This window comes from Poeciliopsis prolifica, unplaced genomic scaffold, assembly GCF_027474105.1.
Source record: "Poeciliopsis prolifica strain line A6 unplaced genomic scaffold, Auburn_PproV2 SCAFFOLD010, whole genome shotgun sequence".
Lineage (NCBI taxonomy): Eukaryota > Metazoa > Chordata > Actinopteri > Cyprinodontiformes > Poeciliidae > Poeciliopsis > Poeciliopsis prolifica.
In genome coordinates, this window is record NW_026562385.1 from 8,547,054 (window position 1) to 8,571,002 (window position 23,949).

General features: G+C 42.0%; 1 protein-coding gene across 4 annotated transcripts in view; it reads right to left on the reverse strand.

The window, feature by feature from the left end:
* Positions 1 to 23,949, reverse strand: part of LOC129363100 (protein shisa-8) — a 281,634-nt gene that overhangs the window by 203,374 nt on the left and 54,311 nt on the right. For all 4 annotated transcript variants that reach the window (XR_008606295.1, XR_008606293.1, XR_008606294.1 and 1 more), the window contains exon 4: positions 6,648 to 6,764. Coding sequence is in view for 1 of the 4 variants with exons in the window: in XM_055034954.1 (XP_054890929.1) it covers positions 6,648 to 6,764 (117 nt within the window). In the remaining 3 variants the exon portion in view is untranslated. The remainder of the gene's footprint in view (positions 1 to 6,647; positions 6,765 to 23,949) is intronic.

Sequence of the window (23,949 nt, forward strand, 5' to 3'; positions counted from 1 at the left end):
GATGATAAATTGGTCAAGTCAATCGATTCATCCACCCGTTGTCTATATCCGTTTGTCTGCTCAGAGTCACGGAAGAGGCTGCTGCCTATTTCCAGCTGTCATTGGCAAAGACTTGAGGTATGACCTCGACAGACAAATGGTCAAATCTTAGATACAGCTTGATTTATGACTATCTTAATACTCTACGTCACACCATATTTCTATCATTTCATCTCAACCCCATTGTGGCCACTTAATCCTTCTGAAATATTACAGATTATGACGCCGTGATCAACCCAGAACGGCTCTAAGCAACCTCCTGCTGACAGATGTTATTTATTTGAGTCTCATAACTACATCTCCTTAGAACAAACTAGTAGGATATAGATCACTTTAAATCATGTGGGCACAAAACCAGACAGGAAATGTCCTGTTGCAGATGGCTCCACTTTCTTCCTGGAAAAGACAAACGAGTGGCAGTGTTTCCTGTAACTTCTGCCAATAATAGATTTAAGCACTGAAACAGCACAGATGTTATCATAATTAAGTCAAGAATCTGAATTTTATCAAGCACAAACCTCACAGTCGCAGTGAAAGTAGTCACAAATAAAAACAGAATCTCAACAAGCAAATTCTCAATCAAAATTTGACTCATTTTTCTTTGTGACAGTTAATTGTTGTAAACTGGGGAAGCCCTGATGAAAATAAAACCAAGTTACGATAAAGTTTCCACGAGAAAACGGAGCAGATTGTAAATAAGCTGTCGAAGGCTGGATGAGATCGGCCCTGCAGATTGGTGCACGGCGTCGTGTGCAGCTGGTGAAAAATGGACGATTTCACCTTTAATCTGTGAGAGCAGAGCTGCGGACGGCTGTGGTTCCTGTGGAAGGTGAACTGGCAGCGCTCCGCTGTTAGAAAATCTGGGACAGCGCAGGGATAATGAATTAAACAGACCCTGCCTTCAAAACAACAACCGCTGTTGCTGTCCACTTAAGTGTTTCCACACATGCTGTCGCCGGGCCGAGCCGACGGCCCGATTCACTGTGACAGGATTAGAGAATCGCCCATCTGGTCGTCCTTTTCTCCTGAATTGGTTTTTGTTTTCAATTTTGTGTTTCACATATTTTCTGCTCTTCTTCAGCACCAGCCTGGTGCTCTCTTTCCAGTTGCAGCCTAAAACAATGCCCCAGGGTTTAGTCTGAGCCACTGCATTATACATGCATTAGCTGGAGCCGCAGAAGGAATTTCAGCGCTTTACAACACGCTCTGGTTTGGACTAATTGTAATGCAGTGCATTATGCTAAAGGAGCTATTCTAAGAGTGCCTCATCTGTAAAATGCTAATTAATAACGCAGAACGACTTCACTTTATGTTCAAATCATTCTCTGTATGCAGAATGTGATTATTACTCAGCAGATGTTTGTTTACAATGTCTGCTCTGCGTGCTTTCCCTGTCAATATATATTTTTAGAAGCCTATTGTAAATTGTCAGAGTTTCCAAAAAGTTTTTTTAAAAAAAGCTTGCTGCAGTCGATTCACTCGTTCATTCACAAAGAAGCTTAAAAACCAAAGGTAACCAAAGTGCGGCATAGGTCAGGAAGAAATGTAAAGTTGAGAAATAAACAATAAAAATCACTAATCAGAGATTAAAAAAAAAAGTGTTGGGAAAACTTCCCCCACCATTTGCAACAACACCGGGTTTGATGATTTCTGGTTCCTTTGGAAACCAAAGTTTCTCAGGCAGAGGCAGAGAAAAAAGAAAACAACACTTTCCTTTTGTCACGGTTAATAAAAAACCATGAGGTTTTTTTTTTTTTTAAAAACGGGTAAATAAAAACAAACATGTTGGTCCCACAGCGATGGCCTCTTTGCTCTACGTTGGTATTTGGATTGTCCATTCTACTCTCTCACTTCCTCTGCACTTATCCTACATTTTCTGGCTGCCAGCACACCTGTTCTCCTCTTGCTTCTTTAATTAACACAGGTATATTAAATTTGCTTGCTCCAGGGCCCTGTGGTTTTCTTCTGGCAGAGCTTCATTGTCACACAACTTCCTGGTACGATTCCTAATCCTCCTATTTGCGGATATGCTTTAAATTTAGCTCTGAGCGCCTTTAGAGCTAAATCTATTTGTCATTTGTTTTGTCAAAACTTGTCATTAGGCACTGCAACGCGCCTGAGTGGCGAATCACAGTTGAGAGAGTTTTGATTTTAAACAGACATCTTTATCGCCAAGACCTGAAGAATAATCACGCTTCTCGTGAATCCTCATGGGAAGGAGTCCACTGAGCTCCTTATGCCTTTTCTCCTCACAAATGCCTCACACCAAATTCATTTTGCGAGGCCTTCTGATTTACATCCGGGTTGTCGTCAACGGAGCTCTGCCTAAAACGACATCTGGGTTAGCGTGTCTTGAAGCCTGCTTTCTCTCAACTCTGATTAGGATGAATCTGCCGCCGGCCAACCGTGTTATATTAAAAAAGATTTCAAAAGAGCTGAGTCCACAGGACCTGCTGTTTCACCTGGCAAATGGTCAGCTCTCCCATCCGGACTGTTTTGTGCCCTAGCCATGACTTTGTGTGCACAGCGAGGACCTCTGGACCCAGTGGCTTGTTTATTACCTTGTGAGGGAGCCGATAAGCAGGTGTGAAAGCATGAATGGGGAGTATTTGCTGCTTCTTATCGCTGTAATTTGCTGACAGTTTTTTTTTGTTGTTGTTGTTGGAGGGGGAAAAAAACTGCAGCAACGGAAAAATCAGAGAAAAATGCTGGTTAGTTTGGCTGTTTAAAAGATTTTGATCAAATTCTTTTATTTTCTATTGTGTTGAAAAAGTGTTGAAGAAAAAAAAAAGAGGTTGTTTTAGGAATAAACAGTCCAAAAAGCATATTTAAAGTTGATTTGCATCGACCAAAAAAATATAAGTAAAATCTCATCAGCATACACATTTGGTTGGACCTTCAGGCAGATTTGGGTGTGAAATAATTTTCTTTAACCTAAGTAATATTTATGTTTCGGGGTCATGGCTTGAATCTGATAGAGAATATGAATTAGGATGAATGAAAGGAGGCCTTCCAGCCTCAACAAAACCGTTTTTATTGGTTATTGAGAAGGCTGCAAATTGTTGACCTGCAACTTCTAAATAAAATGTGAACAAAATCATAAATTGTTTTTCTTTCAACGTTAATAAGCTCAGTTACCAGCCTAATTTCAGAAACAAACTTCTTGACTGAATGTAAAAAAAAAAAAAAGCATTGCAGAGGAACCAACAGAATCAAATCTGGGATATGAAGGTGAATGTTTCAAGCTTTGCAACAGGAAGCTATGTCTGGGACTCTTATTTTGAAGTACTCAAGGACGTAGTTCTTGTTAGTTTGATATTAAGACAGAGATGGACTAATAAGGAAAAAAAACTGGTTTTGAAACGCACTCGTTGATTTGTGAAAACATTATTTGGTCAAACAAATCTGGTTTAGCAGAAAGCTTCTTTGGTAAAAGTGACTCCATTTCTTTCACACTTGACTTATTTATAATGGAAATGTTTTTGTGGACAAGTAAAATTTAAATAAAATTAAAAAAAAAAGTCACCAAGTTGGCACTAGCGTGAATATTTAGCTAAACTGATGTCTCCTGGTGGGTTTGCGGTGTTCATCCATCTAGTTTGTATTTTACAGGTTTCATATTTAAAACTTGACTAAAATCCTGATGAACTTAAAGAAATAGTATAATGAACTGTGGCTGTGACATGTAAGATAATCTCCACTGGAAAACATGACAAGCAAATGTAATGGATAGAAAATTATCCTAAATCCACCTCCTGCTTAATGGGAAGCACAAAATTATGAATGGTGTTAAAATGAATTCAAAATGCATAGACTTTTTTTCCCCCCTTTTTCTAAGCTTCAACATCACCTACTGGCATGGCTATTTTTTTATACTTCATAAATATCTGTACTCTTTATCAGATGAACATTCAAACAGAATAAAACATATTCAAAGTAATGCATAAGGCTAATGAAACAATAAAACCCCCCACTGTGCTGTGCTGCTAAGAGCAGGTAGCGAACAGAGGAGCATGCAAGTCCTCAAACCGAGACTGAGCTCAGTACTTAGAAATTGAGAGAGCGAGAACGGAGCATATTGCACCTCAGTGTGTGAGGGATTTGTTACTTTGAAGTGTTTTTGGGTGAAATGTGTCAGACGCTCCTTTTGGAGTGGCTGGTTCTCTGCCGCAGCTGCAATCAGCCTTTGTTTTTCACTCACAGAGCAGAATAATGAGATGGGAACGTCTGTGTTTTCTTGTCTTTCTCCCCTTCCTCCTACTTGCTGCTTTAATTGCACTTCTGCGTTATTCCTACTTCTGTTAAATCTCTGCTGCGAGTTACCAGTTTGCCCTTCAAAGCCGCGTTGTCCCCGACTCGTTGCGTTCTGCATCTCTCTCCTGCTCTGGCGGGCGCTCTCATGTTGAGCAGCACACATGCATGTGTCAGGCTGTCCTTCCCCATCTTTGTCACCACGCCCTCCTCTGTCTGCAGTGACCAGATGAAGAGAGCTTTTTCTATCTGCACACATGAAATGCATGCAAAGGGTTTCGGGCATCGAGTCGCTGTGAGTAGAGGCGTTTATGTTGATGTTGGGCAGAACCGATTAAAAAATATCACTTTTACTGCAAAAGCATAATCTGGGTGAAGCTGAAGGCGTGAAATTTTAGAAACTGACAGGAAATCTAAATGTTCCTGTTTAGACTCTGTTTTTTTTAAAACTGGTATTTTAGCTCTGTGTGGACAAATTAGGAGGCAAATTGTAATTTTGAGGATTAGTTTTATGTTTAATGTGATAAAAACAGATCTCTCAGTCAAGCTAGGGGGTAAATAAACATACATCTTAAATATTAAATAAAATACATACACATTTTAGTAGAATATGTACAGTTGTGACCAGAAGTTTACATACACCCAATAAAAATACACACCTCTTTGTGGGCAGGAAAGATACAACGAATCTGAAGAAGCCTGTGACTGGAGAGTGTTTGTTGTTGCATGACAGCCTCAAACACTAAATAAACCTCATACACATCGGGTCCAAGTAAAAGCTAACGCTTCCTGATCTCTGCTTTGCGGGGTGTAGCCAATTGGCAGCGAGGAAAACGAACGCCGCTCCCAGATTGGCTGCTTTGCCAACGTCAGCCAATAGCGTTTCAAGCAGTGGCGGAGCCAGAGGGGTGGCCGGGGTGGCACTTGCCACCCCCAACAGAGGCCTGGCCACCCCTACTGCCGCCCCACTGGAAATGGTCATTTTAAAATATAATACTTATGAGATCAGCAAAGATTTGCCAGGAAAACTGTAATTTCCGACTGACCCTGAAGGCAGCTCGATGCCCGACGCTGTTCATTGGTTAAACTGACATGTGGGTCCTGCTTGATCCAAAACACATCCGCGGCTTTAGAGTTACACCGTCCAGGAGTTTTGCAGGTATTTCCAACATTTTAGCGCTCAGCGGTAACCGCTGTTACCTTCCTAATGAGAGGCGGCACTTGTCATACATTTCTAAAAAGAAAAAAAAATGGTTGTGCACCGCTGCGTAGTGCCTCGTTTATTATATTAGCCATGCTAGTGCTGGTAGATCGTGTTTTAGACAGATTCTTTTAACATATGTTTTAGTGACATGCTGCCCTGTAATGTTTTATATCTCTCAGCTCTTGCTTGAAACATGTGTGGTAAGAATATGTGAAAAACCATAAAGTTTTATAATGACTGAAATGTAAGTAGGCTATGTAATATGAAAGCTTTGAATTATAACCTAACTAGTTGTATTAATTAATTTTAAACGAAAGGAAACAAATATTTTTTTTCCTTTTGTTCCATGGAACGGTCCATTTGTATATGGACCCCTCTGATAAAGCCTTGCTCACCCTTTGGCCCCCCCTTGAAAAAAAGTCTAGCTCCGCCACTGGTTTCAAGTAGCATCGCGCCTGCGTAGTTCAGCCTCAACCAGCTGCGGTTTCTTTTTCTAAAAAAAACACAACAGCTACTAGGCAAATTTATAGCTGCGTTCACCAGAAAAAGCTGCAAATCGGTGACTCCCTGAATACTGAAGCGCAAACAGGCGGGGCCAACTGTAATAGTCGTCGTTTGATGATGACGTCACCGATATATTTCACCAGTAGAGTTTTTATCCTAAATGTCATCGAGCTGCCGGAGACATTTTTTGCTTGATCGTTTGCACTCGTTGACCAGCAGGTGGCGATGTTTGGGGGGGAACGCACAAGCTTGAAGTCAATTTCTCTCCACTGTTCTGTAGGAAAGAGCTGCAAAAAACTCCAGCAGGTGGAACTAATGTGTATTTAAAACCAGGCAAGCAATAAAACCGGGATGTTGGAATATTTTTTTTCTTGTGAACAGGTGAATTTAGTCGCAATATTCACATCACGACTGCAATAATCTTTTGCAATATGAAAGCCGGGCGTCAGACAGAGCATTCAGAAATGAATGATGACCCATGATGACACCCGTCACTGTAAAGGAGTCTTACCCTTCCTCCGATTTTCCCACCTTCTTTGCATTCCTTGTTCTGTCTTACGTCAGCAGCTGCATTCGTCAGCATTCACAAATGTGTCCAAACACAAACAGTGCCGCTTTCGACACAGCGTTTCTGCGGAGGTCGACTCACCTATGGCCTTGAGTGAGGTGTACTTATTGAAGCCAATTCCCAGGTTGTTGTGAGGGTGAGACAAGGCCATGGCTGGTCCCAGCGGGGACAGAGCTGCATTGTTCAAGTGGTTGTGATCTAAAAGAGAGACAGAGAGAGGGAGAAAATAGAGTGACTCATTTTCTCACAAGGAAGCCAGAGCTTTGGGAAAAGTGAAGAAAGAAGCTGGTGCATCATGACCTCAAAGCACTGCCGAGGATTTTTATTTAAAAAAAAGAAAAGAAAAAAGGAAAAATCAAGTTTGCACCAAAATGCAAAGGCAAACCTTGAGTGCAGGTATTCTAAAAAAAAAGTGTTATCCTCAGTTACATTAATTTGTCAACTAAATGAAAGTAAATTCAGGTTGATGAAACTTGGTGTGAAACGTGATTAAAGCAGGGAAAGAATGAGACTGCAGACAAGAATTGGTGAAAAGCTGTATAGAAAATGAATGAAACAAATTAATTTGAACCTGAATATGACTTGTTTCATAATCCAGGTGATGAATTATTCTGAATTTGGTTGCCTTACTAGTAGGGTGGCAGATCGATTTTCCTCATGGAAAATCGATCTGCCTCGAAGCTTCGTAAAATTGTTTTATTATTTCGTGCACCGCGTTGCAGTCGGATCATCACTTCTGTTGGGTATCGCTCACTTCCTCCCACGAGTTGCTGCTCTGTGCTAGCAGCGTAACGGCAAAGAGAGCCTGAAAGGGAGAGATAGAGATCTGATCGCTCCATTAATTGTAAAAATCATCGATAGAGTATGAAAATATTCTTTTACAACAGCCCTACTTAATAGCATATATAAAGGATACAGAGAAGATCGTCACAGCTCACCGTGCGGGACTTGTAAAGGTCTTAGGTCAGGAAAAGAGCAACTAACATCTCTGCAGACCCCACACATCCTGGACACAAACTGCTTAGACATGCATGCTACTATTTGCTATTTACTAATGTTTTCAAAAACCAACAACCACAGTGACAGTTTTTTCTCTAATGAACACAAGTTAAAATCCTAATTCATTGGATTAAACTGGATCTCTAAGAATCCCTGGAACCGAAGCCCAGATTGGCAGATGTTTGACCGAGGACTGAGTCACCAAAACAAAACACAAATGGGTTTGAGTTTGTTTTTGACCCAACAGATTCAAAAAGCTGGCAGATGTTGGACAGAAGAAGACGACCAAGTCTTTAACTTTGACCTTAAATTGCCTCCAGGCTTTCCTCCCATGTCATCTCCACAACAACTGCACGTAAATAAATCTGCTCCCATGCAGCAGGTTACGGCTTTGCGGACTCAGAATCTGGCGCGCAAACAAGCTCTCCCGACCGAAACGCATCGGCGGAGAATCAGCAGGGAGAAAGCCAGAGAGCGAGGAATGTGACACCAGCGCCGACTGATTGAATTAGAAAAAGAGCTTCACTTCCCCGTGTAATTGATATGCAGCAGCGACACGCTGTGTGTGTGGCGCGGCGTGCAGGGGGGGGCCCGGCTGGGTGACGCAATCGTGTCCGCGCGTTGCCGTAGGACCGAGATGGCTTTTGTCTTCGGAGACAAGCACCTGCTCACCTCACTCAGACAGCAATGTGAAGTCGGGCAACTTTCAACGGAGCTGAGGTGGCGTTGGTGGCGTTTGATGCTGTTCTGTGGCGATTACGTAACATTTAAGTAGCAGTTTCAGCTCCCGAGGCCGACCCGCACCACGTCTTCATACTAGGGAGGCAATAGTGGAAATAATGAAGCGGACGGAGCGAGGGACACGGACAGAGGGAGAGAAAAACAGAGTAAACTAAAAGCGCAGATAGACAGAGAGAGAAAGAAAGAAGAAAAAAACAGCAGTGAATTGATGGAAAGGTCCTTGGCCGGTCTCCAGTTTGACCAGAGGGATGTTCCAGGCCAGAGAGAGAGAGAGAGAGTTTGTTTGTTACAGCATAGATGTTGTAATGCACAGACCAGCCTTATCTTTCTCTGCTCGATGGGATTTCCATTCAGCAGGGAAATACAAAACAAACAAGTATTTAGCAGAACAGAGAATGTGGCATTTGCATGATACATCTTTTATTTCTTTTTAATGTAGAACGATAACTAGTTTTATAATGACTGATGGAAAAAAATAGGCTTGGGGAAGCTATGGGTATTAAGGTACAAAGACCTATTGAAAAGGTAAAATGTTAAAACTAAAGCTTTTACCTCCTGCCATTTCTCTGGTCAGTTTAGAGAGATTTCTGGAGAAAGTCCCAAAGTGACCAGAGTGTTAAAGTACAGCAGGTTGACTCTATCTGGTTCTATTTTTCTCACATTGTTTTTCCTCACTACATTAAAAATGAAGAAGAACAAGAAAAAAAAAAAAAGTCAGTTTTTGGGGTGTTTTCAAAGTCACTTGTTGAAAACACTCCAAGCTGGTTGGAACCTTTTTCAATACAACCAACTAGATCATGTTGTGTTGTTTTGAATCTTTTTATGTGTTTAGTACCTCAAGATTATCATAGTACGAAATCTCACTCTGGTCCATGTCTGGAGAGATTAAGTTTGTAATTTATTTATAAAAAGAATAAATTACAAAAATCAAAATCTCATGTTAACACTTGATTTAAATCCAAATTCAAAGTTTATTTTTTCCAGTGACTCAGATGAAATCATTTCATATTTGGCAACAACAGCTTGGTGATTATGCAAACGTCATGTAAAAACTGACAAACTATATAAATAGCATATGAAATGTCATTACAGCATTTTTATGTGCTCCTTTTCAATAGGACACAAAATCATTTTACACATGAGCTCAAGCACAGCTACGACCAGAAGGTCAGAGGTCGTATGACACACAAATGTCCCACATCGTGCCTGAAGAAGGTCCGGTTTTGAAAAAAATTGTTTTATAATTCAGTCGCCGAATCTCCAATTCCAAAACGTTTCCATCCCCTGCAAACTGGTTGAGGCTCGGGAAATAAAATTCAGCTTTCATTCACCGACACAGTGGTAGATTAGATATTTTACCCTCCGAGTCCTGACACTCACACTAAACAAGGAACGTATCAAAAGCAACACACGATTCATAAACATGATTCATCTTGATTTCTTCACAAAGCGCATGCCATTTTTGTTCCCTGTAAACCTCCATGAAACAAATTGTTAGCTGTGAAAGCCCAGCAGCTTCTGTTGATGTTTAACGATTAAAGGGACTTTGACGGCGCCACAAACCACGTCCATCCATCCCGGAGTCTAAAATCCTCCTTCTAACGTAAAGGTGCAAAACAGAAAGCTCTTGCAGGCATGGCAACCACTGGTAAACAAATATATTCGCTGCTTGAGTCGAAATTGCAACCAACAAATGACCCTCTTTGATCACTTTTCTGCTTTTAAGCTCATCTCAGGAAAGCAAACTCATCCCCACAGCGAAGGTCGTCTGTGTCGTCAAGGCAAGAAGTAAAACATTTTATCTCTCAGGTTTCTCGAGTTTCAGCCCCTCCTGAAGTCTGATGTTGTCTGCGTCATCACTCCAGACATTTGACGTCGGTAGTATGTCAAGAAACGCTGAAAAGGAAGTGGAGTGGACAGACGGAGGGGTTGCCATGTTGAGTTCAACAGCTGTCACATGGCATGTTTCTCATAGCTCAGTTTATTTCACTCCCACTTGCCAGGACTTATGGTTGGGAGTAAAAGAAAAGAAAACAAATAAAAAAGATGCAACAACTTGTGCGACTTGTGACTACTTTTGCAGAGTGACAAGTTAAAACGTTGCTGCATCGTTTCATGTGGATTCTGCTCCAGACTTGATGAGTTTGACACTGTTATCATTCGATTACCATCCGCTCCATGGTAATGCTAACCAGATGTTTAGGGTTGCTGTCCGGCTTGAAGGTGAAACTCAAGATAGTTTTTTTCCCCATGATTTTTTCCCATCAACTCTCACCAACTTCCATTTTGCTACCGAAGAAAAGCATCTCCACACCATGAGGCTCCTGGTCACATAACTGTCTTTTCAGCGGTGCAGCTCCTCCAGAGTAACCGTCAACCTCTTGCCCGGCCTGTCAGGTTCGGAGAACGTCTTTGCAGGTTTTGCCGTCGTCATTTTTCTCTTACTTCTGATCTATCAAAATTAGTCAAAGCGTGTGGCTGCTATGTGATAAATGTGAAATGTGTTAAAAAACATATCTGCCTCATTTTGCCCTTAAGTAGGTTTTTATTTCTGCTTTGTGCTTTTTGCTGAGAGACTTTGTTCTTACAGAACATATCGCTGTCTTTTCACCTATTTATTCCAACTCTCCGGTAAATAACGGAGGGCGACAGCCAGCAAAGACGGAGTTTTGTCCATTTCACACAGTACGACTTGCTGGTTCGGGAAGCTGTCCAAGGCGACCGATTCCCACAAAGGGAAGGAAGGCATCCTCGCATGTATTCCTGCGATTCTGAATAAACTCCCTCCGATTGTCCTACATTTCGCCTGTGTGCGCGTTGTTTCTTCGCCTCAGAGGGGAGGCACTCGTGAGGATTTACATTTATGTTTATTAAAGAGGCGCGCGCAGGAGAAGCGGGTGTGAAGCGTTGGCCGAGGGTGAAGAAATGTTTGTGGACGCCGTGTTTCCGAGCGCACCGTCCGAGGGTTTGCCGAGTGTGCGAACAGCGGCGCAGAAACTTTTTATTTTCCATGTGCGTGCCTTCCTGCCAGGATGCATTTGTTTTGGTTGGTACGTGTGTACCTTGTTTGTGTGCGAGAGACAGTGTGTGGGTGCAGGCAGTCAGCAGAGCACCGCTGGGTGATGGCCTAATTCGGCAGGGCTCAACATCAAAGAGGCTGACTGCTGTAAGGGCTTCAGCCGGCCTTACTCTGACATGACTGCAGTCACACACACACACACACACACACACACACACACACACACACACACACACACACACACACACACACACACACGTACAAGTACACAGAGATAAAAAGAGGCAGAAAGGAAAATAGATGCAAAGAGGTAGGAGTCAGAGAAGGAAAAGAAAAATAGTGCGGTGTTGTTTAATGCATTGAGTATTCTGTGAAATGCAACCTGTTTCTGACTTAAAAAGAAAAACACACGTTTGAGTTTCCTTATCACTACTTTCTTTCCTTTTCTTTTTTTTTCTTTTTCACAAACTTTGTCTCTTTTCACTCAGCAGCCTGATTTATAAACTGCACTCTGCTCGAAAGTATTTAAAGTTGTTTGCCGTGTACGTCGTATTTTTAGTCGAATCCAAGGGCGAGAAGGTGCCAGATCAATTACCGAGATGAACTTTGGTGAACAAATCAAACGTAATAGTTATGATTCACGACCTTTTGGAAGCAAAGGGACGGAAAAAAAAATCTTTCTCAAAAAGACAAACCTCCATCTTTAGCGAACCAAATGTCTTTTTTTCTTGGGAAGCGTCGTGGGATAAAACAAACGTTAACTAACCTCTATTAAATAATAATTACAACTCCAAATATTTACTTGTATTAAATTATTATATCCCAAGTAATAAGACCCTGAAGACCTGAGTGAAGTTCAAATTCAAATCAGACAAAACGTTAGCGCAGCAAAAGGTTTCTGATTTAACGTTATTAAGAAATGTTTCCAGAGGTCATGAAAGGTCACCACCACAACCCAAACTCCTTCTTCAAATCAGACAAGATTGGTGTCAATAAACCCGATCACGTTTGGGCAGCAAACATTTTTTGTTCGCGCTGCTTTGGCTTTGAAGATATTAATGAAAGTTTAATGGTCAAAAGGTCAACGTGCCCCCATACTTTCACAAAATCAAAATGACCTTTGAAATTTCATTGAGATCTTCAAAGCCAAAGCAGCAAAACAAAAAGAAATTGCGGCACAAACATAGTAAAGTTGATTGACACTCATTTTGCCTGATGTGTAGCAGGTGAGGGTGAGGGGGGTGTGTGGCTGCTTGACCTTTCATGACCTCTGGAAACATTTCTTAGCATCTTTAAAATGATGGCAGCACAAACGCAACTTTTTGTTGCACAAACTTCACGTAGTAATAAGTTTTTAACAAACCCTGTCTAACTCCAACACAAATCCTCAACAGTGTAAGCTGTTAACTTAGTCAGAAGTGAAACTGCCTTAAAAATCGATATGATTGATAAAGTTGGAGTAGGAGGATGTGTTGCTTTGATATTTCTGTTGCGTCCTGGTGTTTCGCACTGCAGTGGTTTGTAGGGTTGGACAATTTTAGGTCACGGAAGACAGTAATTTAATGACAATTTGGGAAACCTGACGCACTGAGATGTCGTTCATAAGGCACGTTGTGTTAGTTTTGTTTTTTTACCTTCTCACTTATGATGTTGAGTGAAATCAGATCTTATTTCAAATTAATATGTTGGGATTTGTCAGTCAAATTCACTTTGGTTCTGGTTGCAGGCAGTGATCAGGCCTCAGTGTGGGGAAGGAAATTGATCTATAAAGTCACAAAAGAATTATTAATTATGGGTGGCGTAATTAATGATTGCCCCCTTCTTCAAAGTTTTTTTCCTTTAGTTAATAAAATTGTGTACCACATCTTGTGAACGATTGTACTTGTTGACCTTTGCAATTGTTGGTTTGCTATTAATTGAGGTTTTTATCTCAAATGTGCATCAAATGAAGTTAGTAGGGAGGAAAAAAAATTGATTTTATATGCGCCTTTCACAGAGTGCTGCCAGAAAATATTTCACAAATTGACTAATCCGAGCCTGTTTTCTGTCGATAAAACGACCAGAAATAGGAACGTTGGTAAACTAAAACATTGTCCAAGTCTTTCCTTGATTACTTATTGCATAAGGCAGCTTCTTCAGAGTGGGCGGCATGACTGATATGGACTCGTTCCATTTACTTTTTATGTCTTCAAGCGTATTTCAAATCTACTACAAGTTTGAAGTTTGTCTAAAGACAAACATCCACCTTTTCCAAATCAAGCACAGACCCACGAAGGATGAGCAGATTTCTGATCTGCCTCTTCTCATCTTTCCCTGCTCACCTGTTTATTCCTGAAACTCGTCTCATAATTCTCTTTGTGAACGGAAAAGGGTCCATCTGTTGGTAACCGACCTTAAAGGTTGGCCTGATTCAAGCAGCGGGGAAGACAGAGGTGTGTGTATCTTTTTGTTTGGCGTTTCACAACTTATGGATTCGACCGAGGCTGTTATTAATCATGACACAAACATTTTACATAACTTCATTCCCTCGGGGAGGATATGAGTACCAAGCCTCCTTTGTGTCCCAATTGTTGAATTCTCCTTTGAAACATCGACTCTCCTTACAAATTCAAGCATTTACATGCCAATTGGTTATCTCTGTGTTTACCAAATTACGCGAGAATTGGACAATTTGTTCTGGGTGCTTAACTTGGTCTGTAATTGTTTTTGTCAGCCGGTATAATTCGAAGCTCCGGTTATTTACATGCTCTAATGAGTCGGCTCTACTGGTGCTAAATGGCATGTCAGAGCGCGGAGTTTTACGCCGCAATCTCTTTCTCAATACCGTCTCCGTTCTCCTCTTCCTCCTCCTCTCTCACTCACTCACTCCATTTGCTGAGTAAATGAAGGCTAAGCCCCCAAATAGGCCATTATTTTCTGCCTCTATCCCACACATTTCAAACGGAGTCCTGCTGGTCAGCACTTCCGCACAGTGCAGTAAACCGCCGTGCAGTCCCACTCGCGCATGCTCTCAGTCAGCCAGCAGTAAAAACTGGGCAGTGGTTCGTTGCTTGTTTCTTTTTTTGTCTTCCTTCAAATGAAGGATAATAAACGGCAGAATCACAGAGACGAAGGGAGGGATGTAAAACAGAGCGACTTTAAAAGGGGAAGATTTTGCAACTCCTGTGCTCACACCAAACGAACAAAAAAAAAAAAGGTTAGCAGAATGAACAATATAGCACCTCTTAGGTTTATTATTAGAACAGCAGCTGGCACTTTTTAAGTTTGCTGCTGCAATCCGTTTACTTCCTAGTGATTATTTGGTTTACTGTGCAATAAAAAGAGTTGCCTTTTGTTTTTTTGTTTTTTAACCTAACGATGATGTAAATTACTCTTTTCTCAGAGTGCAAAGTTTTAGAAGTTTTTACTAAAATGAGGAAGTTGAGTCCAAAGATTACGAGTCAGTTAATCCTGAAAAGGTGTTCAATACTTTATTTCTATTTTAGCGGGTTTTCATAAACACATTCTGGGGCAACTGGCCGTTTAAGAATATTCATGACCTTGATTTGTCCCAAAAAGAAGATGAGTTTGACAGCGCTGAGGATGAGCGAGACCAGAGACTGTGGCAAGGTTACAATATGAGGACAACAACTGTGGAATGGTTTTGATTTAAGCATTAGAATGGCCCAGTCAAAGCCTGGACCTAAACCCAACTGAGCGTGTGTGGTGAAACTGGAAAACTAACACACTACACACACACACGCATCAAACAACTTGCCCTCAAGGAAGGCATTCTCAAACCATCACTGCGTTCAAAAACAATAAATAATAAAACAAAAGTTTGTCCGAAAACTCTTCCTGGTGCACATCAGTGGAACCAGATGTTAGCGTTTAGCTAACAGTTTGCAGCGTTAAATCTCATTTGTGCCCAGCACTAATTAGATCAAGAGTAACAAACCAGGCAAGGTGTGAGAATTTTACACATGATTTCCATTTGTTTATATGTTATGATTGAATAAATGCAGTTTTTTTTGTTGTTTGTTTTCTATTTAGCTCCTGCTAATCTGGAGTTGTTTGGAGACCAGCCTTCATCATCAGGATCAAATCTGACACGGTCAAAGTACCTCATTGCACTAGATTGTAATGGATCTGGGTTTTTTTCAACAGAAATGAAGTCACTCTCGAGATAAGTCATAATTTTGTGCCTGCTAAGTTTTGACATGTTTTTAAAAGGCTTCCTCATTGTTCCATTTAAACAAAAATGACCTACAATAATTTGTGGAAATTTGGATAATGGATGGAGGCAACGTAAGTAACCCAATTAAAACCACGTAACTCCTGCAGGAGTCTTACTATTATTCACTGTCACCTTTAAAATCGCTGCAAATTCCCACCAGACAAGCGTCTCGCTTTCTGTAAACGATTCAGAGCGACCTGCCTGGCGCCAAGTGATCGTGTCGGTCTGTGTGAGTACACACGCGGTGCAGGTATACTCTTTCTTCTAAACTTGGAGAACCAGTGAATTATTAAACTCATCCGAGAGCCGAACACGGCCTTTCATCACAGCGGCTGAGCCCAGCAGCTCCCGGTGCTTCTTCCATTTGCATTTACTAATCTCCGAGCATCGGCTCGGCTGCAGGAGCGGCCCGCTGCCAGTTACATCACATCTGGTATCCAGTCTGAGAAGGTGAAACTCTCTTCACCATTTCTCTGAGTATTCTCTTTCACCTGGACGAGTCACATCAGTCCTCCAGACAACCTAAAGTTTCTACAACATTGGCTTAAAAACGACCACCGGGGCTTCAGTGAGACTTGTGACTGGGGTGGACATAGAGTTTGAGCAATTAAGCAAGAAAGAATGATCAAACATTTCTGCCGACTGATTTACCCCCAGGGCAATGACATGCGTTGACTCACAGTCCAAATATTTAAACGGCACAGAGCAGGCGAATGCGACCCAAATCTGATTGTTTTTGCCCAGACTTGACACATTTCAAGGTGGTCTAAATGGGCCGATCCTGATCTTTTCAGCCCGCCAAAAAAATCAGATTTGAGCCACTTCCTTATGTGACTCTAAATCAGAAACGCATCCAATAGTTTTCCAAAGCGTCTGCAGCGTCTGAACAGCGTCGCACAACCAACTTTCACACCATTGACGTCATAATTCTGCATTAGTTGTGGTTTCTTTTTGGTTTTCTGATGATTTTTTCACATTCCCATCAGCTCCCGATTGCCGAATAATCTTTAAAAAGGATCCAAAGATGACGGCGTCCATTATTACGTCTGTAAACGCAACAGGTTGCTTCGAGGTCATAAACTGTTGAACTCCAGTAACGTCATTCAGTAGCATGAATGACCACACAATACTCACACACAAAAAGTGGATTTCAACAAAAACAAAAAAAGTAAAAAAATGAATCGAGCATCAAGTCCTGCAGTGTAAGATTGTAGCCCATAAAACAATCGTCCCATTGCTCTTTTTATTTTTTTGCACAAAGCGTGATCTTTGCAAACGAGACCTAAGGCCTGTTTTATGTCTTTTTACTCCAATTAAAAACAGTAGGGGAAAAAATGTCTTTGTCAACACAGCAACACTGTCTCAGACTGATTTAAACACCTTGGAAGGATCAACAAAAGTGCTAATTTAATTATCTGCAGGTTGATTAATGAGCGGGAAGCTTCATTTGTGGTTCATTAGCAGTTTATTAGTTAGCAGGAATGATGAATCCTTAATGAGTAGAGATTCGTCATTTTGGAGACATGAATCTTTTACCTGCATTAAAAAAAAAAGATTTTAATAATGAAAGGAAGTCTGCGAAGGTTTGCGAAGCCAATCAACATTTTGAGTATTACTTGTAGGTGAAGGTTAAAAAGGGGGGGAGGACACGCGTGGGCAAGGACAGAAAAAAACACACACGCGTGTTTCGGCTGGTTGTGTGACGGAGGAGCATCAGGCATTAGCTTAATTATTTATGTATGCATGCAGAGTAAAGGGCAGGGGCTACGCATATTAGCTCCTCTGTGAAATATTAGAGAAAAGACCTTTGATGCAATGCAATAAAGAAGGAACGAGGGGAGCAGAAGAGAAGAAACGGAGGAGAAGAAAGAGCTCGGATGACTCAAAGGGAGGAAGAGGAAGGAAAGAGATGTGATGACCTAGTAAGTCTGAAGAAAAAGATTTGGGGAGAGAGAAGTTTGGAGTCTGAAGCCTGATATGAAAGTAATACAAAACAGAGTCAAGTATTTACTGTGTGTGTGTGTGTGTGTGTGTGTGTGTGTGTGTGTGTGTGTGTGTGTGTGCGTGTGTGTGTGTGTGTGGTATACATACTCAAGGACATTATTACACAAGAGTAATCCTCTGGTTGGTCTAATTTGATGTGCGATGGATAACGACAGCAGTAGTTCCACGTGTTGGGGTTCTGTTTACAATGAGCTGAGTTATCTATTTGTGATACTTCCCTCTAAATGGAAAAACAAAGCGTTGCTAAATACATACGCACACCGATACACTCATCACACAAACGGATGCTTCATTTATAATGAGCGCGAGTCGCTGAGGGGAAAGGAAAATACACGCCGACCTGTCCGGGAACTAAGAACTTCTTTGTTGGTTTTAGACATATCTAAAAACACACACACACACCCACACACACGCATATACACCGTGTGATACCTGATGATGCATAACTAACCGATAACGACTGCACCCGACCTCTTAAATGGACCCTGTCTCTACAGAAGAGTGCGAACGATACATCCAGGTCATTGAACGACATGGTTCTAAATTTGAGACGATACGAGGTTTAGGCAGCATGTTGTGGAAAAACTAAATAAATATAATTGTGTTTTAAATCATTTAATCAGCATAGAATATCCTAACCTGTGTACTGGATGTTTTCTGTACAGCATATTGAATTATTTTTCTAAAGAATAAGCAGTTTTGGAAGCTGAAACCAAGACATAATGGTACTTTGCATGTTGCTGGCTGGCTTTTGCAAAGTAGCAAAATTATGAGCACTCCTAATTTTCCTTGATGCTGATTGGCTGTTCCCATCTGAGTACAGACACAGGAGACTTTGGATGTCAGCTTCTTTGGTAGTGATAATATGGTTTTTGCAGTGCGTAGAAATGTACTTTACGGTATAATTTGTTAGGCTCGCGTGTTTGTTTTGGTTGTGTTGTAGACGACTTCCTCCCTTTGGGCCGCCTCTGGTGCACTTTGCATTCACATTTGCATTCAAACTGCACCAGAGTCCAGTGCGACGAGTCAATTTCAGCATTTGTAAAGGACACCACATCTGAAGGAAAGAAGGTCTGTGAAATTCCTTCACAGCTGTTTCTCTAGTCAAAACGAAGAGACGAGAAATGTCTGGATCTAGTTTCCCGCGCTTCATCCGTGGACGAAGAGGACGGCCACGGCGGGTTAAGCACAATCCGTAGTGGCACTCTCACCGAATGAAACTGGGAACGAGATTAAAATATTACACCAGCTTCATTTTTAAGGCGCCTGCATGTGAGACTGAAAAAAGGCCCCTGAACCAGTGGACCTGTCGGAAGGCGGGATCGTCCGTAGCTGGTCCCAAATCCAGCAGTAGCCGCCTGGATCAGGTGGGAGCAGGATTACAGGAACAATGTCATTAGGAGTTGCTCTGTAGGAGAACATTAGCATGAAACACAGTTACATAAACCTAATATTATATAAGGGCTGCTTGCGAATGCATAAGCATCAAGTACTTGTGCTGCTCCTCCTCAACTTGTGTCGGTGCTTTTTGCAGCCGGGCTGTCACTTCATTTCATTGGTTACATGTCATGCAACGCTGCTCTGCTAACGTCTCTAGGTGTGTGTACACGTGTGTGTGTTTGGGCTCTTTTACATACATCACCGCTTATACTAGGGCGTCCAAGGCCATCGCTTAAGTTTTCTTAATGCAGAAGTACGGCCTTGTGTCTGTGCCTGTGTGGGAATGACCTCATCCATATTCTCCGGGCGACGGCAAAGGAGTCACTCAGCTTGCTGACTTCATGTAGCATCATAAAACCTCTGCAGCCAGCATTGTCCTTCACTAAATGGCTCCCATTACAACACTTGGCAAGGGGGAACTGATCAAGAATATTAACTGCGTGGCTGTGGGTGAGGGGAGGGCGCAGTGTGGGGGTTGAGGCCTCTTGGGAATGTCGGCGCCACGAGGGGTAAAAACAGGGCATGACGTGTTCCTCGTTTGTAACTGCTAAATCACATGAAGAGATTTTTAAAAAAAAGTAATAATTAAAAAAAATCTTCCACAGACGAGGCTTTTAGATCATCCACGTACTGTATGCCAAACACAAATTCTTAGAATCCTAGAGTATTTCATTATAGTGCAAAATGAAAACGTTTGAAATGTTTAGATGGTTAATAAAGTTTTTCAACAATGCTTAAAGACATTCAGTGAAAGAGAGGCTGCACTGGTGATGCTAATCCCAGTGTTTTTGTGTCCTGTTTGATGAAAGTATGTAAACTATCAACTTTTTTTTTTTTTAAACAAGTTTTTCCTACACGCAACAAGCATGATTAACAATTAAAAATGTTACAAGCCAAATTATGGACAAGTACTATCCAAACAGAGAGTATGCATGCTAGCATTAGCTTTGCACTTTGGTTAACTTTTCATCCAATGGCTTATCCAAGATGGTGTTTCTGGGACAACAGGTCCAGGTGGAAACCAGCAGAGTCTTCCGACTCATTCTGGGGGTCTGTGGGTTCTGGGTCCGGCCCAGTGGGTTGTGCCAAGAAAACCTCGAAGTGGAGGCACACATGAGATCTGATCAGATGCCAGAACCATGCAAACCGACTCCTTTCGATGCGTTGAGCTCCCACCGTATCTCTAAGGTAGAGTGTAGCCACTCTCTGGAGGAAGCTGCTTCCAGTAACTTGTGTCAATTTAGTCATGATTCCTGGTTCGTGACTGTATGTCAGAGTCGGGACATAAATGGACCGGTAAATCGAGAACAGATCAATCTGTTTCACCTTTCCTTCTGCAGCGACAGAAAATCTGCAGAGTTGATGGAGAGATAGAAGAAAACTTACTAGAAGCTACAAATGACACAAGTGACAAGAACATTAATCCTCTAGTATGGTTCAGTTAAAGTCCAAACAGCTTGAGTCATTTTTGCAAAAATATCAGCTTCTAGTGTGGCTGCACCAATTTATCAGCCAGTCGATTTATTGGTGCCAATTTCGTTAATTTTGGAAGTTTGGTGATCGGTCAGGTTTTACATGTGAAGCAAATCTTAGGTCTAAAAATCAACCAATGTGCTTTTCTCGCAGTGAGAGAAGTTTGACCGACGAACTGGCCGACCAGGTCATGTCTGCACATTTACAGTTAACGACAGTCACCCTGTTGTTGTTAATTCAGCAACTTTCTTGATATTTTGAGCAACTTTTCAGACAAAAAAAATTTTATCGGCCAAATTTGGAATCGATTAGTTAGGCTTTTTAAAAGATCCGTAATCGGCAATCGGCCAGAAAACTGCAATCGGTGCACCCCTAGTTTCTAGATGTGTAAATCTCGAAAACCGTGTCTCATTTTTTCACTCACGCTCTCTTGGGTCTGTCAGGTTGTATCCAGTAAACAAACATTGGCGTCTGTTGTCACTACTTGACGATGAGGTGAAGAAGAGCCACCTTCTGCACACTCACTCTCACAACCTTTGACATTCATGCAGCTGCTCCCAACCCTGTCTTCCTTCATCTCCTCAGTTTGACTCCTCTCTCTGCTTCATAAAGCACGGATCTCTTGCTGCTGTGCCCACCCACCATGTCTAACAGTGATTGATGCTACGCCACACACACCACCCAACAGACCCTGCGCAACTCCGCGACTCCAGGTGGATGAGGGCGGGCTGACCTTCAAATGCCCCTGTGCAGTCCCAACCTGCAATACCACCTCGCGCCCTTCTCCATGCTCGAACGTTTCGACCAACATCTGATTAGCACGAGCCAGCACTTCTGAGGCCACCTGGGGAAGTGGGGGGGGCATGGCCGCTGTTAATTGGCTGCAGAAGGATGGGATGAGGGGGGGAACAAAGTGTAGATTGATGTGGAGGTGGGCAGGGATTATATGAAGTAGTAAACAACTCCTGAAACGGAGCGACTTGGTCGGGTGCGATGGAGAGATGAAGGGATGGCGGGGAGCTCTGCACTGAGGAGGAAGCAGATGGCTTGGTAGGGGGGGAAAAAAAATGGCTGACATGAGGGTGACAAAGGAACAGAAAACTACATCACTGCATCCAGCTGCTGTCTTCTCTTGCAGAGTAACAATCTGTTCTCTCTCTCTTTTTTATGTCTTTAAGTGGTTTCTTATTCTCATTTAATCCTCCTCCCGTCACCCGGACAGCACACTTTGTCGTACTTCTCCTCCAAACACTTTTGAGATGCCGCTAATTATTTTGCACTCCACACTGCCTTGTTATTTACTAATCTGCTCATGTTGCCCATCAGTTTCTCATCTCCTCTCCCTCCTCCTCCTCCCTTCATCCTCCAGCAATATTTGTCTCGACCCCCTTCTTTGCTCCCCCAAGGCAGTGATTTGTGGATCTGTCATGCTCCTGCAGCTGGATCCCCTGTCTGTCTCCCTTCGAGAGGGAGGGGAGGAAGACAGAGATAGGCAAGGAGAGCGAGCATGAGAGCACGTAAAGGTCTGGCTCTGAATAATTACACACCCTCCTCTGTCCATGCACTGTCATCTTTTAGGTAGTGTGAAATGTAGGGCGCCATACTAAAAATATTACAGACCACTGACACGGTTTGCTCTTATTTTATGTCCTTTTGTGTGTGTGTCTGACTTCCCCGTTCATTAAAAATCTCCAAGTGCTTCTATGTTTGAAAGGACTGCTGTCACGTTTTTGGATTTCGCTGTACAAATATAACCACCGGTGCATTGAGTGGAGGTAGGTGGATTGATCCAAACACACTGATGATATCGATACCCAGTCGGTATCGGATCGATGCCGACTGCGATCGATACCTCAGCTTCAAGTTACCGCTTTAAATTTTATTCTATTTTTGTATTCTTTTACAGTTTCTCTTCCTCAAAAACATTTTACTTGTTCTCAATTTTTTTCTTTTTATTTAGCATTTTTGTAACACAGATATCATTTGAATATGTTACAAAAAATATTTTGCAGACATTTATAAAATTTGTCCAAATTCTGCCCTAGATTTGAACAGAATAATTAAAAGAAAACAAAAACAGGTAAATGTCAGAAGTTTGTTGATACATCAAACTTATATAAAAAGTTATTGCATCAGCATCGGTATCGGTACCGGCGATGTGGATCGTGTGTTTTCATGGTACTGGAGCTGCATCACAGACGTCCTGTGACTGCGGCAGAGGTGTAATCAACAGGATGGGCAGACCTCCAGCTCAGTACCACGGCAGAATATTTCATCAGTGAGCAAAACCGTTCAAATCACAAACAAGTGAACGGCGTCCGCCGCTGAGACTGTTCAAGGCTTTCTTCGCTTTTCACCATCGAGATCTGAGCACGTTTTGTTCAGTCGCTCTCAGTGCGATGACTCCTCAGCGCCACAGACGGTTTCTCAGCAAGGTTAAGTGATTGGAGGGTAAAAAAAAAAAAAAAACAATGGCTATGTAGTCCCTTTTATGTGAGCACCATTAAGTTTCTTTATTTTCTCTTTTTCTTGCTGAGACAAAGGAGCATCATTCACTGCTTCCTAAGTAACTAGGTGTCCAACACGGCAGGGTCGAGCCTTTACAGACCAAGGTCACGCTTTTGATATTTTCAGCGTGTGATTCAGATGCTGATGGAGCGGGTGAAGCACACCGCCTCAGGGTCTGCTATAAAACACGCACACACACGCACACTCTGAGCTGGACTCAAACGAACACGATCAACATGGCGCAATAAAAAAACAAACAAAAATAAAAAAGATTTGTCTTCCTGTTTGTCTTAGTTGGTGTGTGCTCAAACACAGCAGAGCCAGATCAGATTATTGGTAAAAGCCGCGTCACGCTTCAGCTTCATTGGTGCGCCGGACCGGCCCCAACACACCGTCTCACCGCCGCCACACAACGCAGATGAGCAGCAAAAGGTCAACCTGCTCCGGAGCGGCGAGACGGGGACTCTGACGCCGAAACGATTCGCGCAGTCGCTCAACTCGATTACAAAGAAATCCCTGGAGCAAACGCGGCGAATTGATTATTTATTCTTGTCACACGACCCAAACCCTGCTGAGCCTTCGCAGTCCGGCATGTCGCTTGGGTTCAGATTGACTTTGTTTTGGTAAAATTGGAAATATCACAAAAAAAAAAACCCAAAACAAGACAAAGTGCTATTTTACAGACCACTAATTTACAAAAAAAAGCCAAATCTTATTCATAGGCCCAGCAGCCTACAGTACTGTTCATATACATAATTACACACATTTATATTTAAATATACATGTAAATACATACAAACTACATAACTGAGTGAACTTGTATAATTTTACATTTTAAAACTCGACAAAAAAGAAAAAAGCCACAAACCTCCAAAACTGTTTCTTCTCTCTTGACTTAAATATTTTCTGAATTCCAGACGGAGACGTTTTGTTAAAATGCTCTGAGTTTTTCTAGGCTTTTTAGATATATACAACGTCTTTAG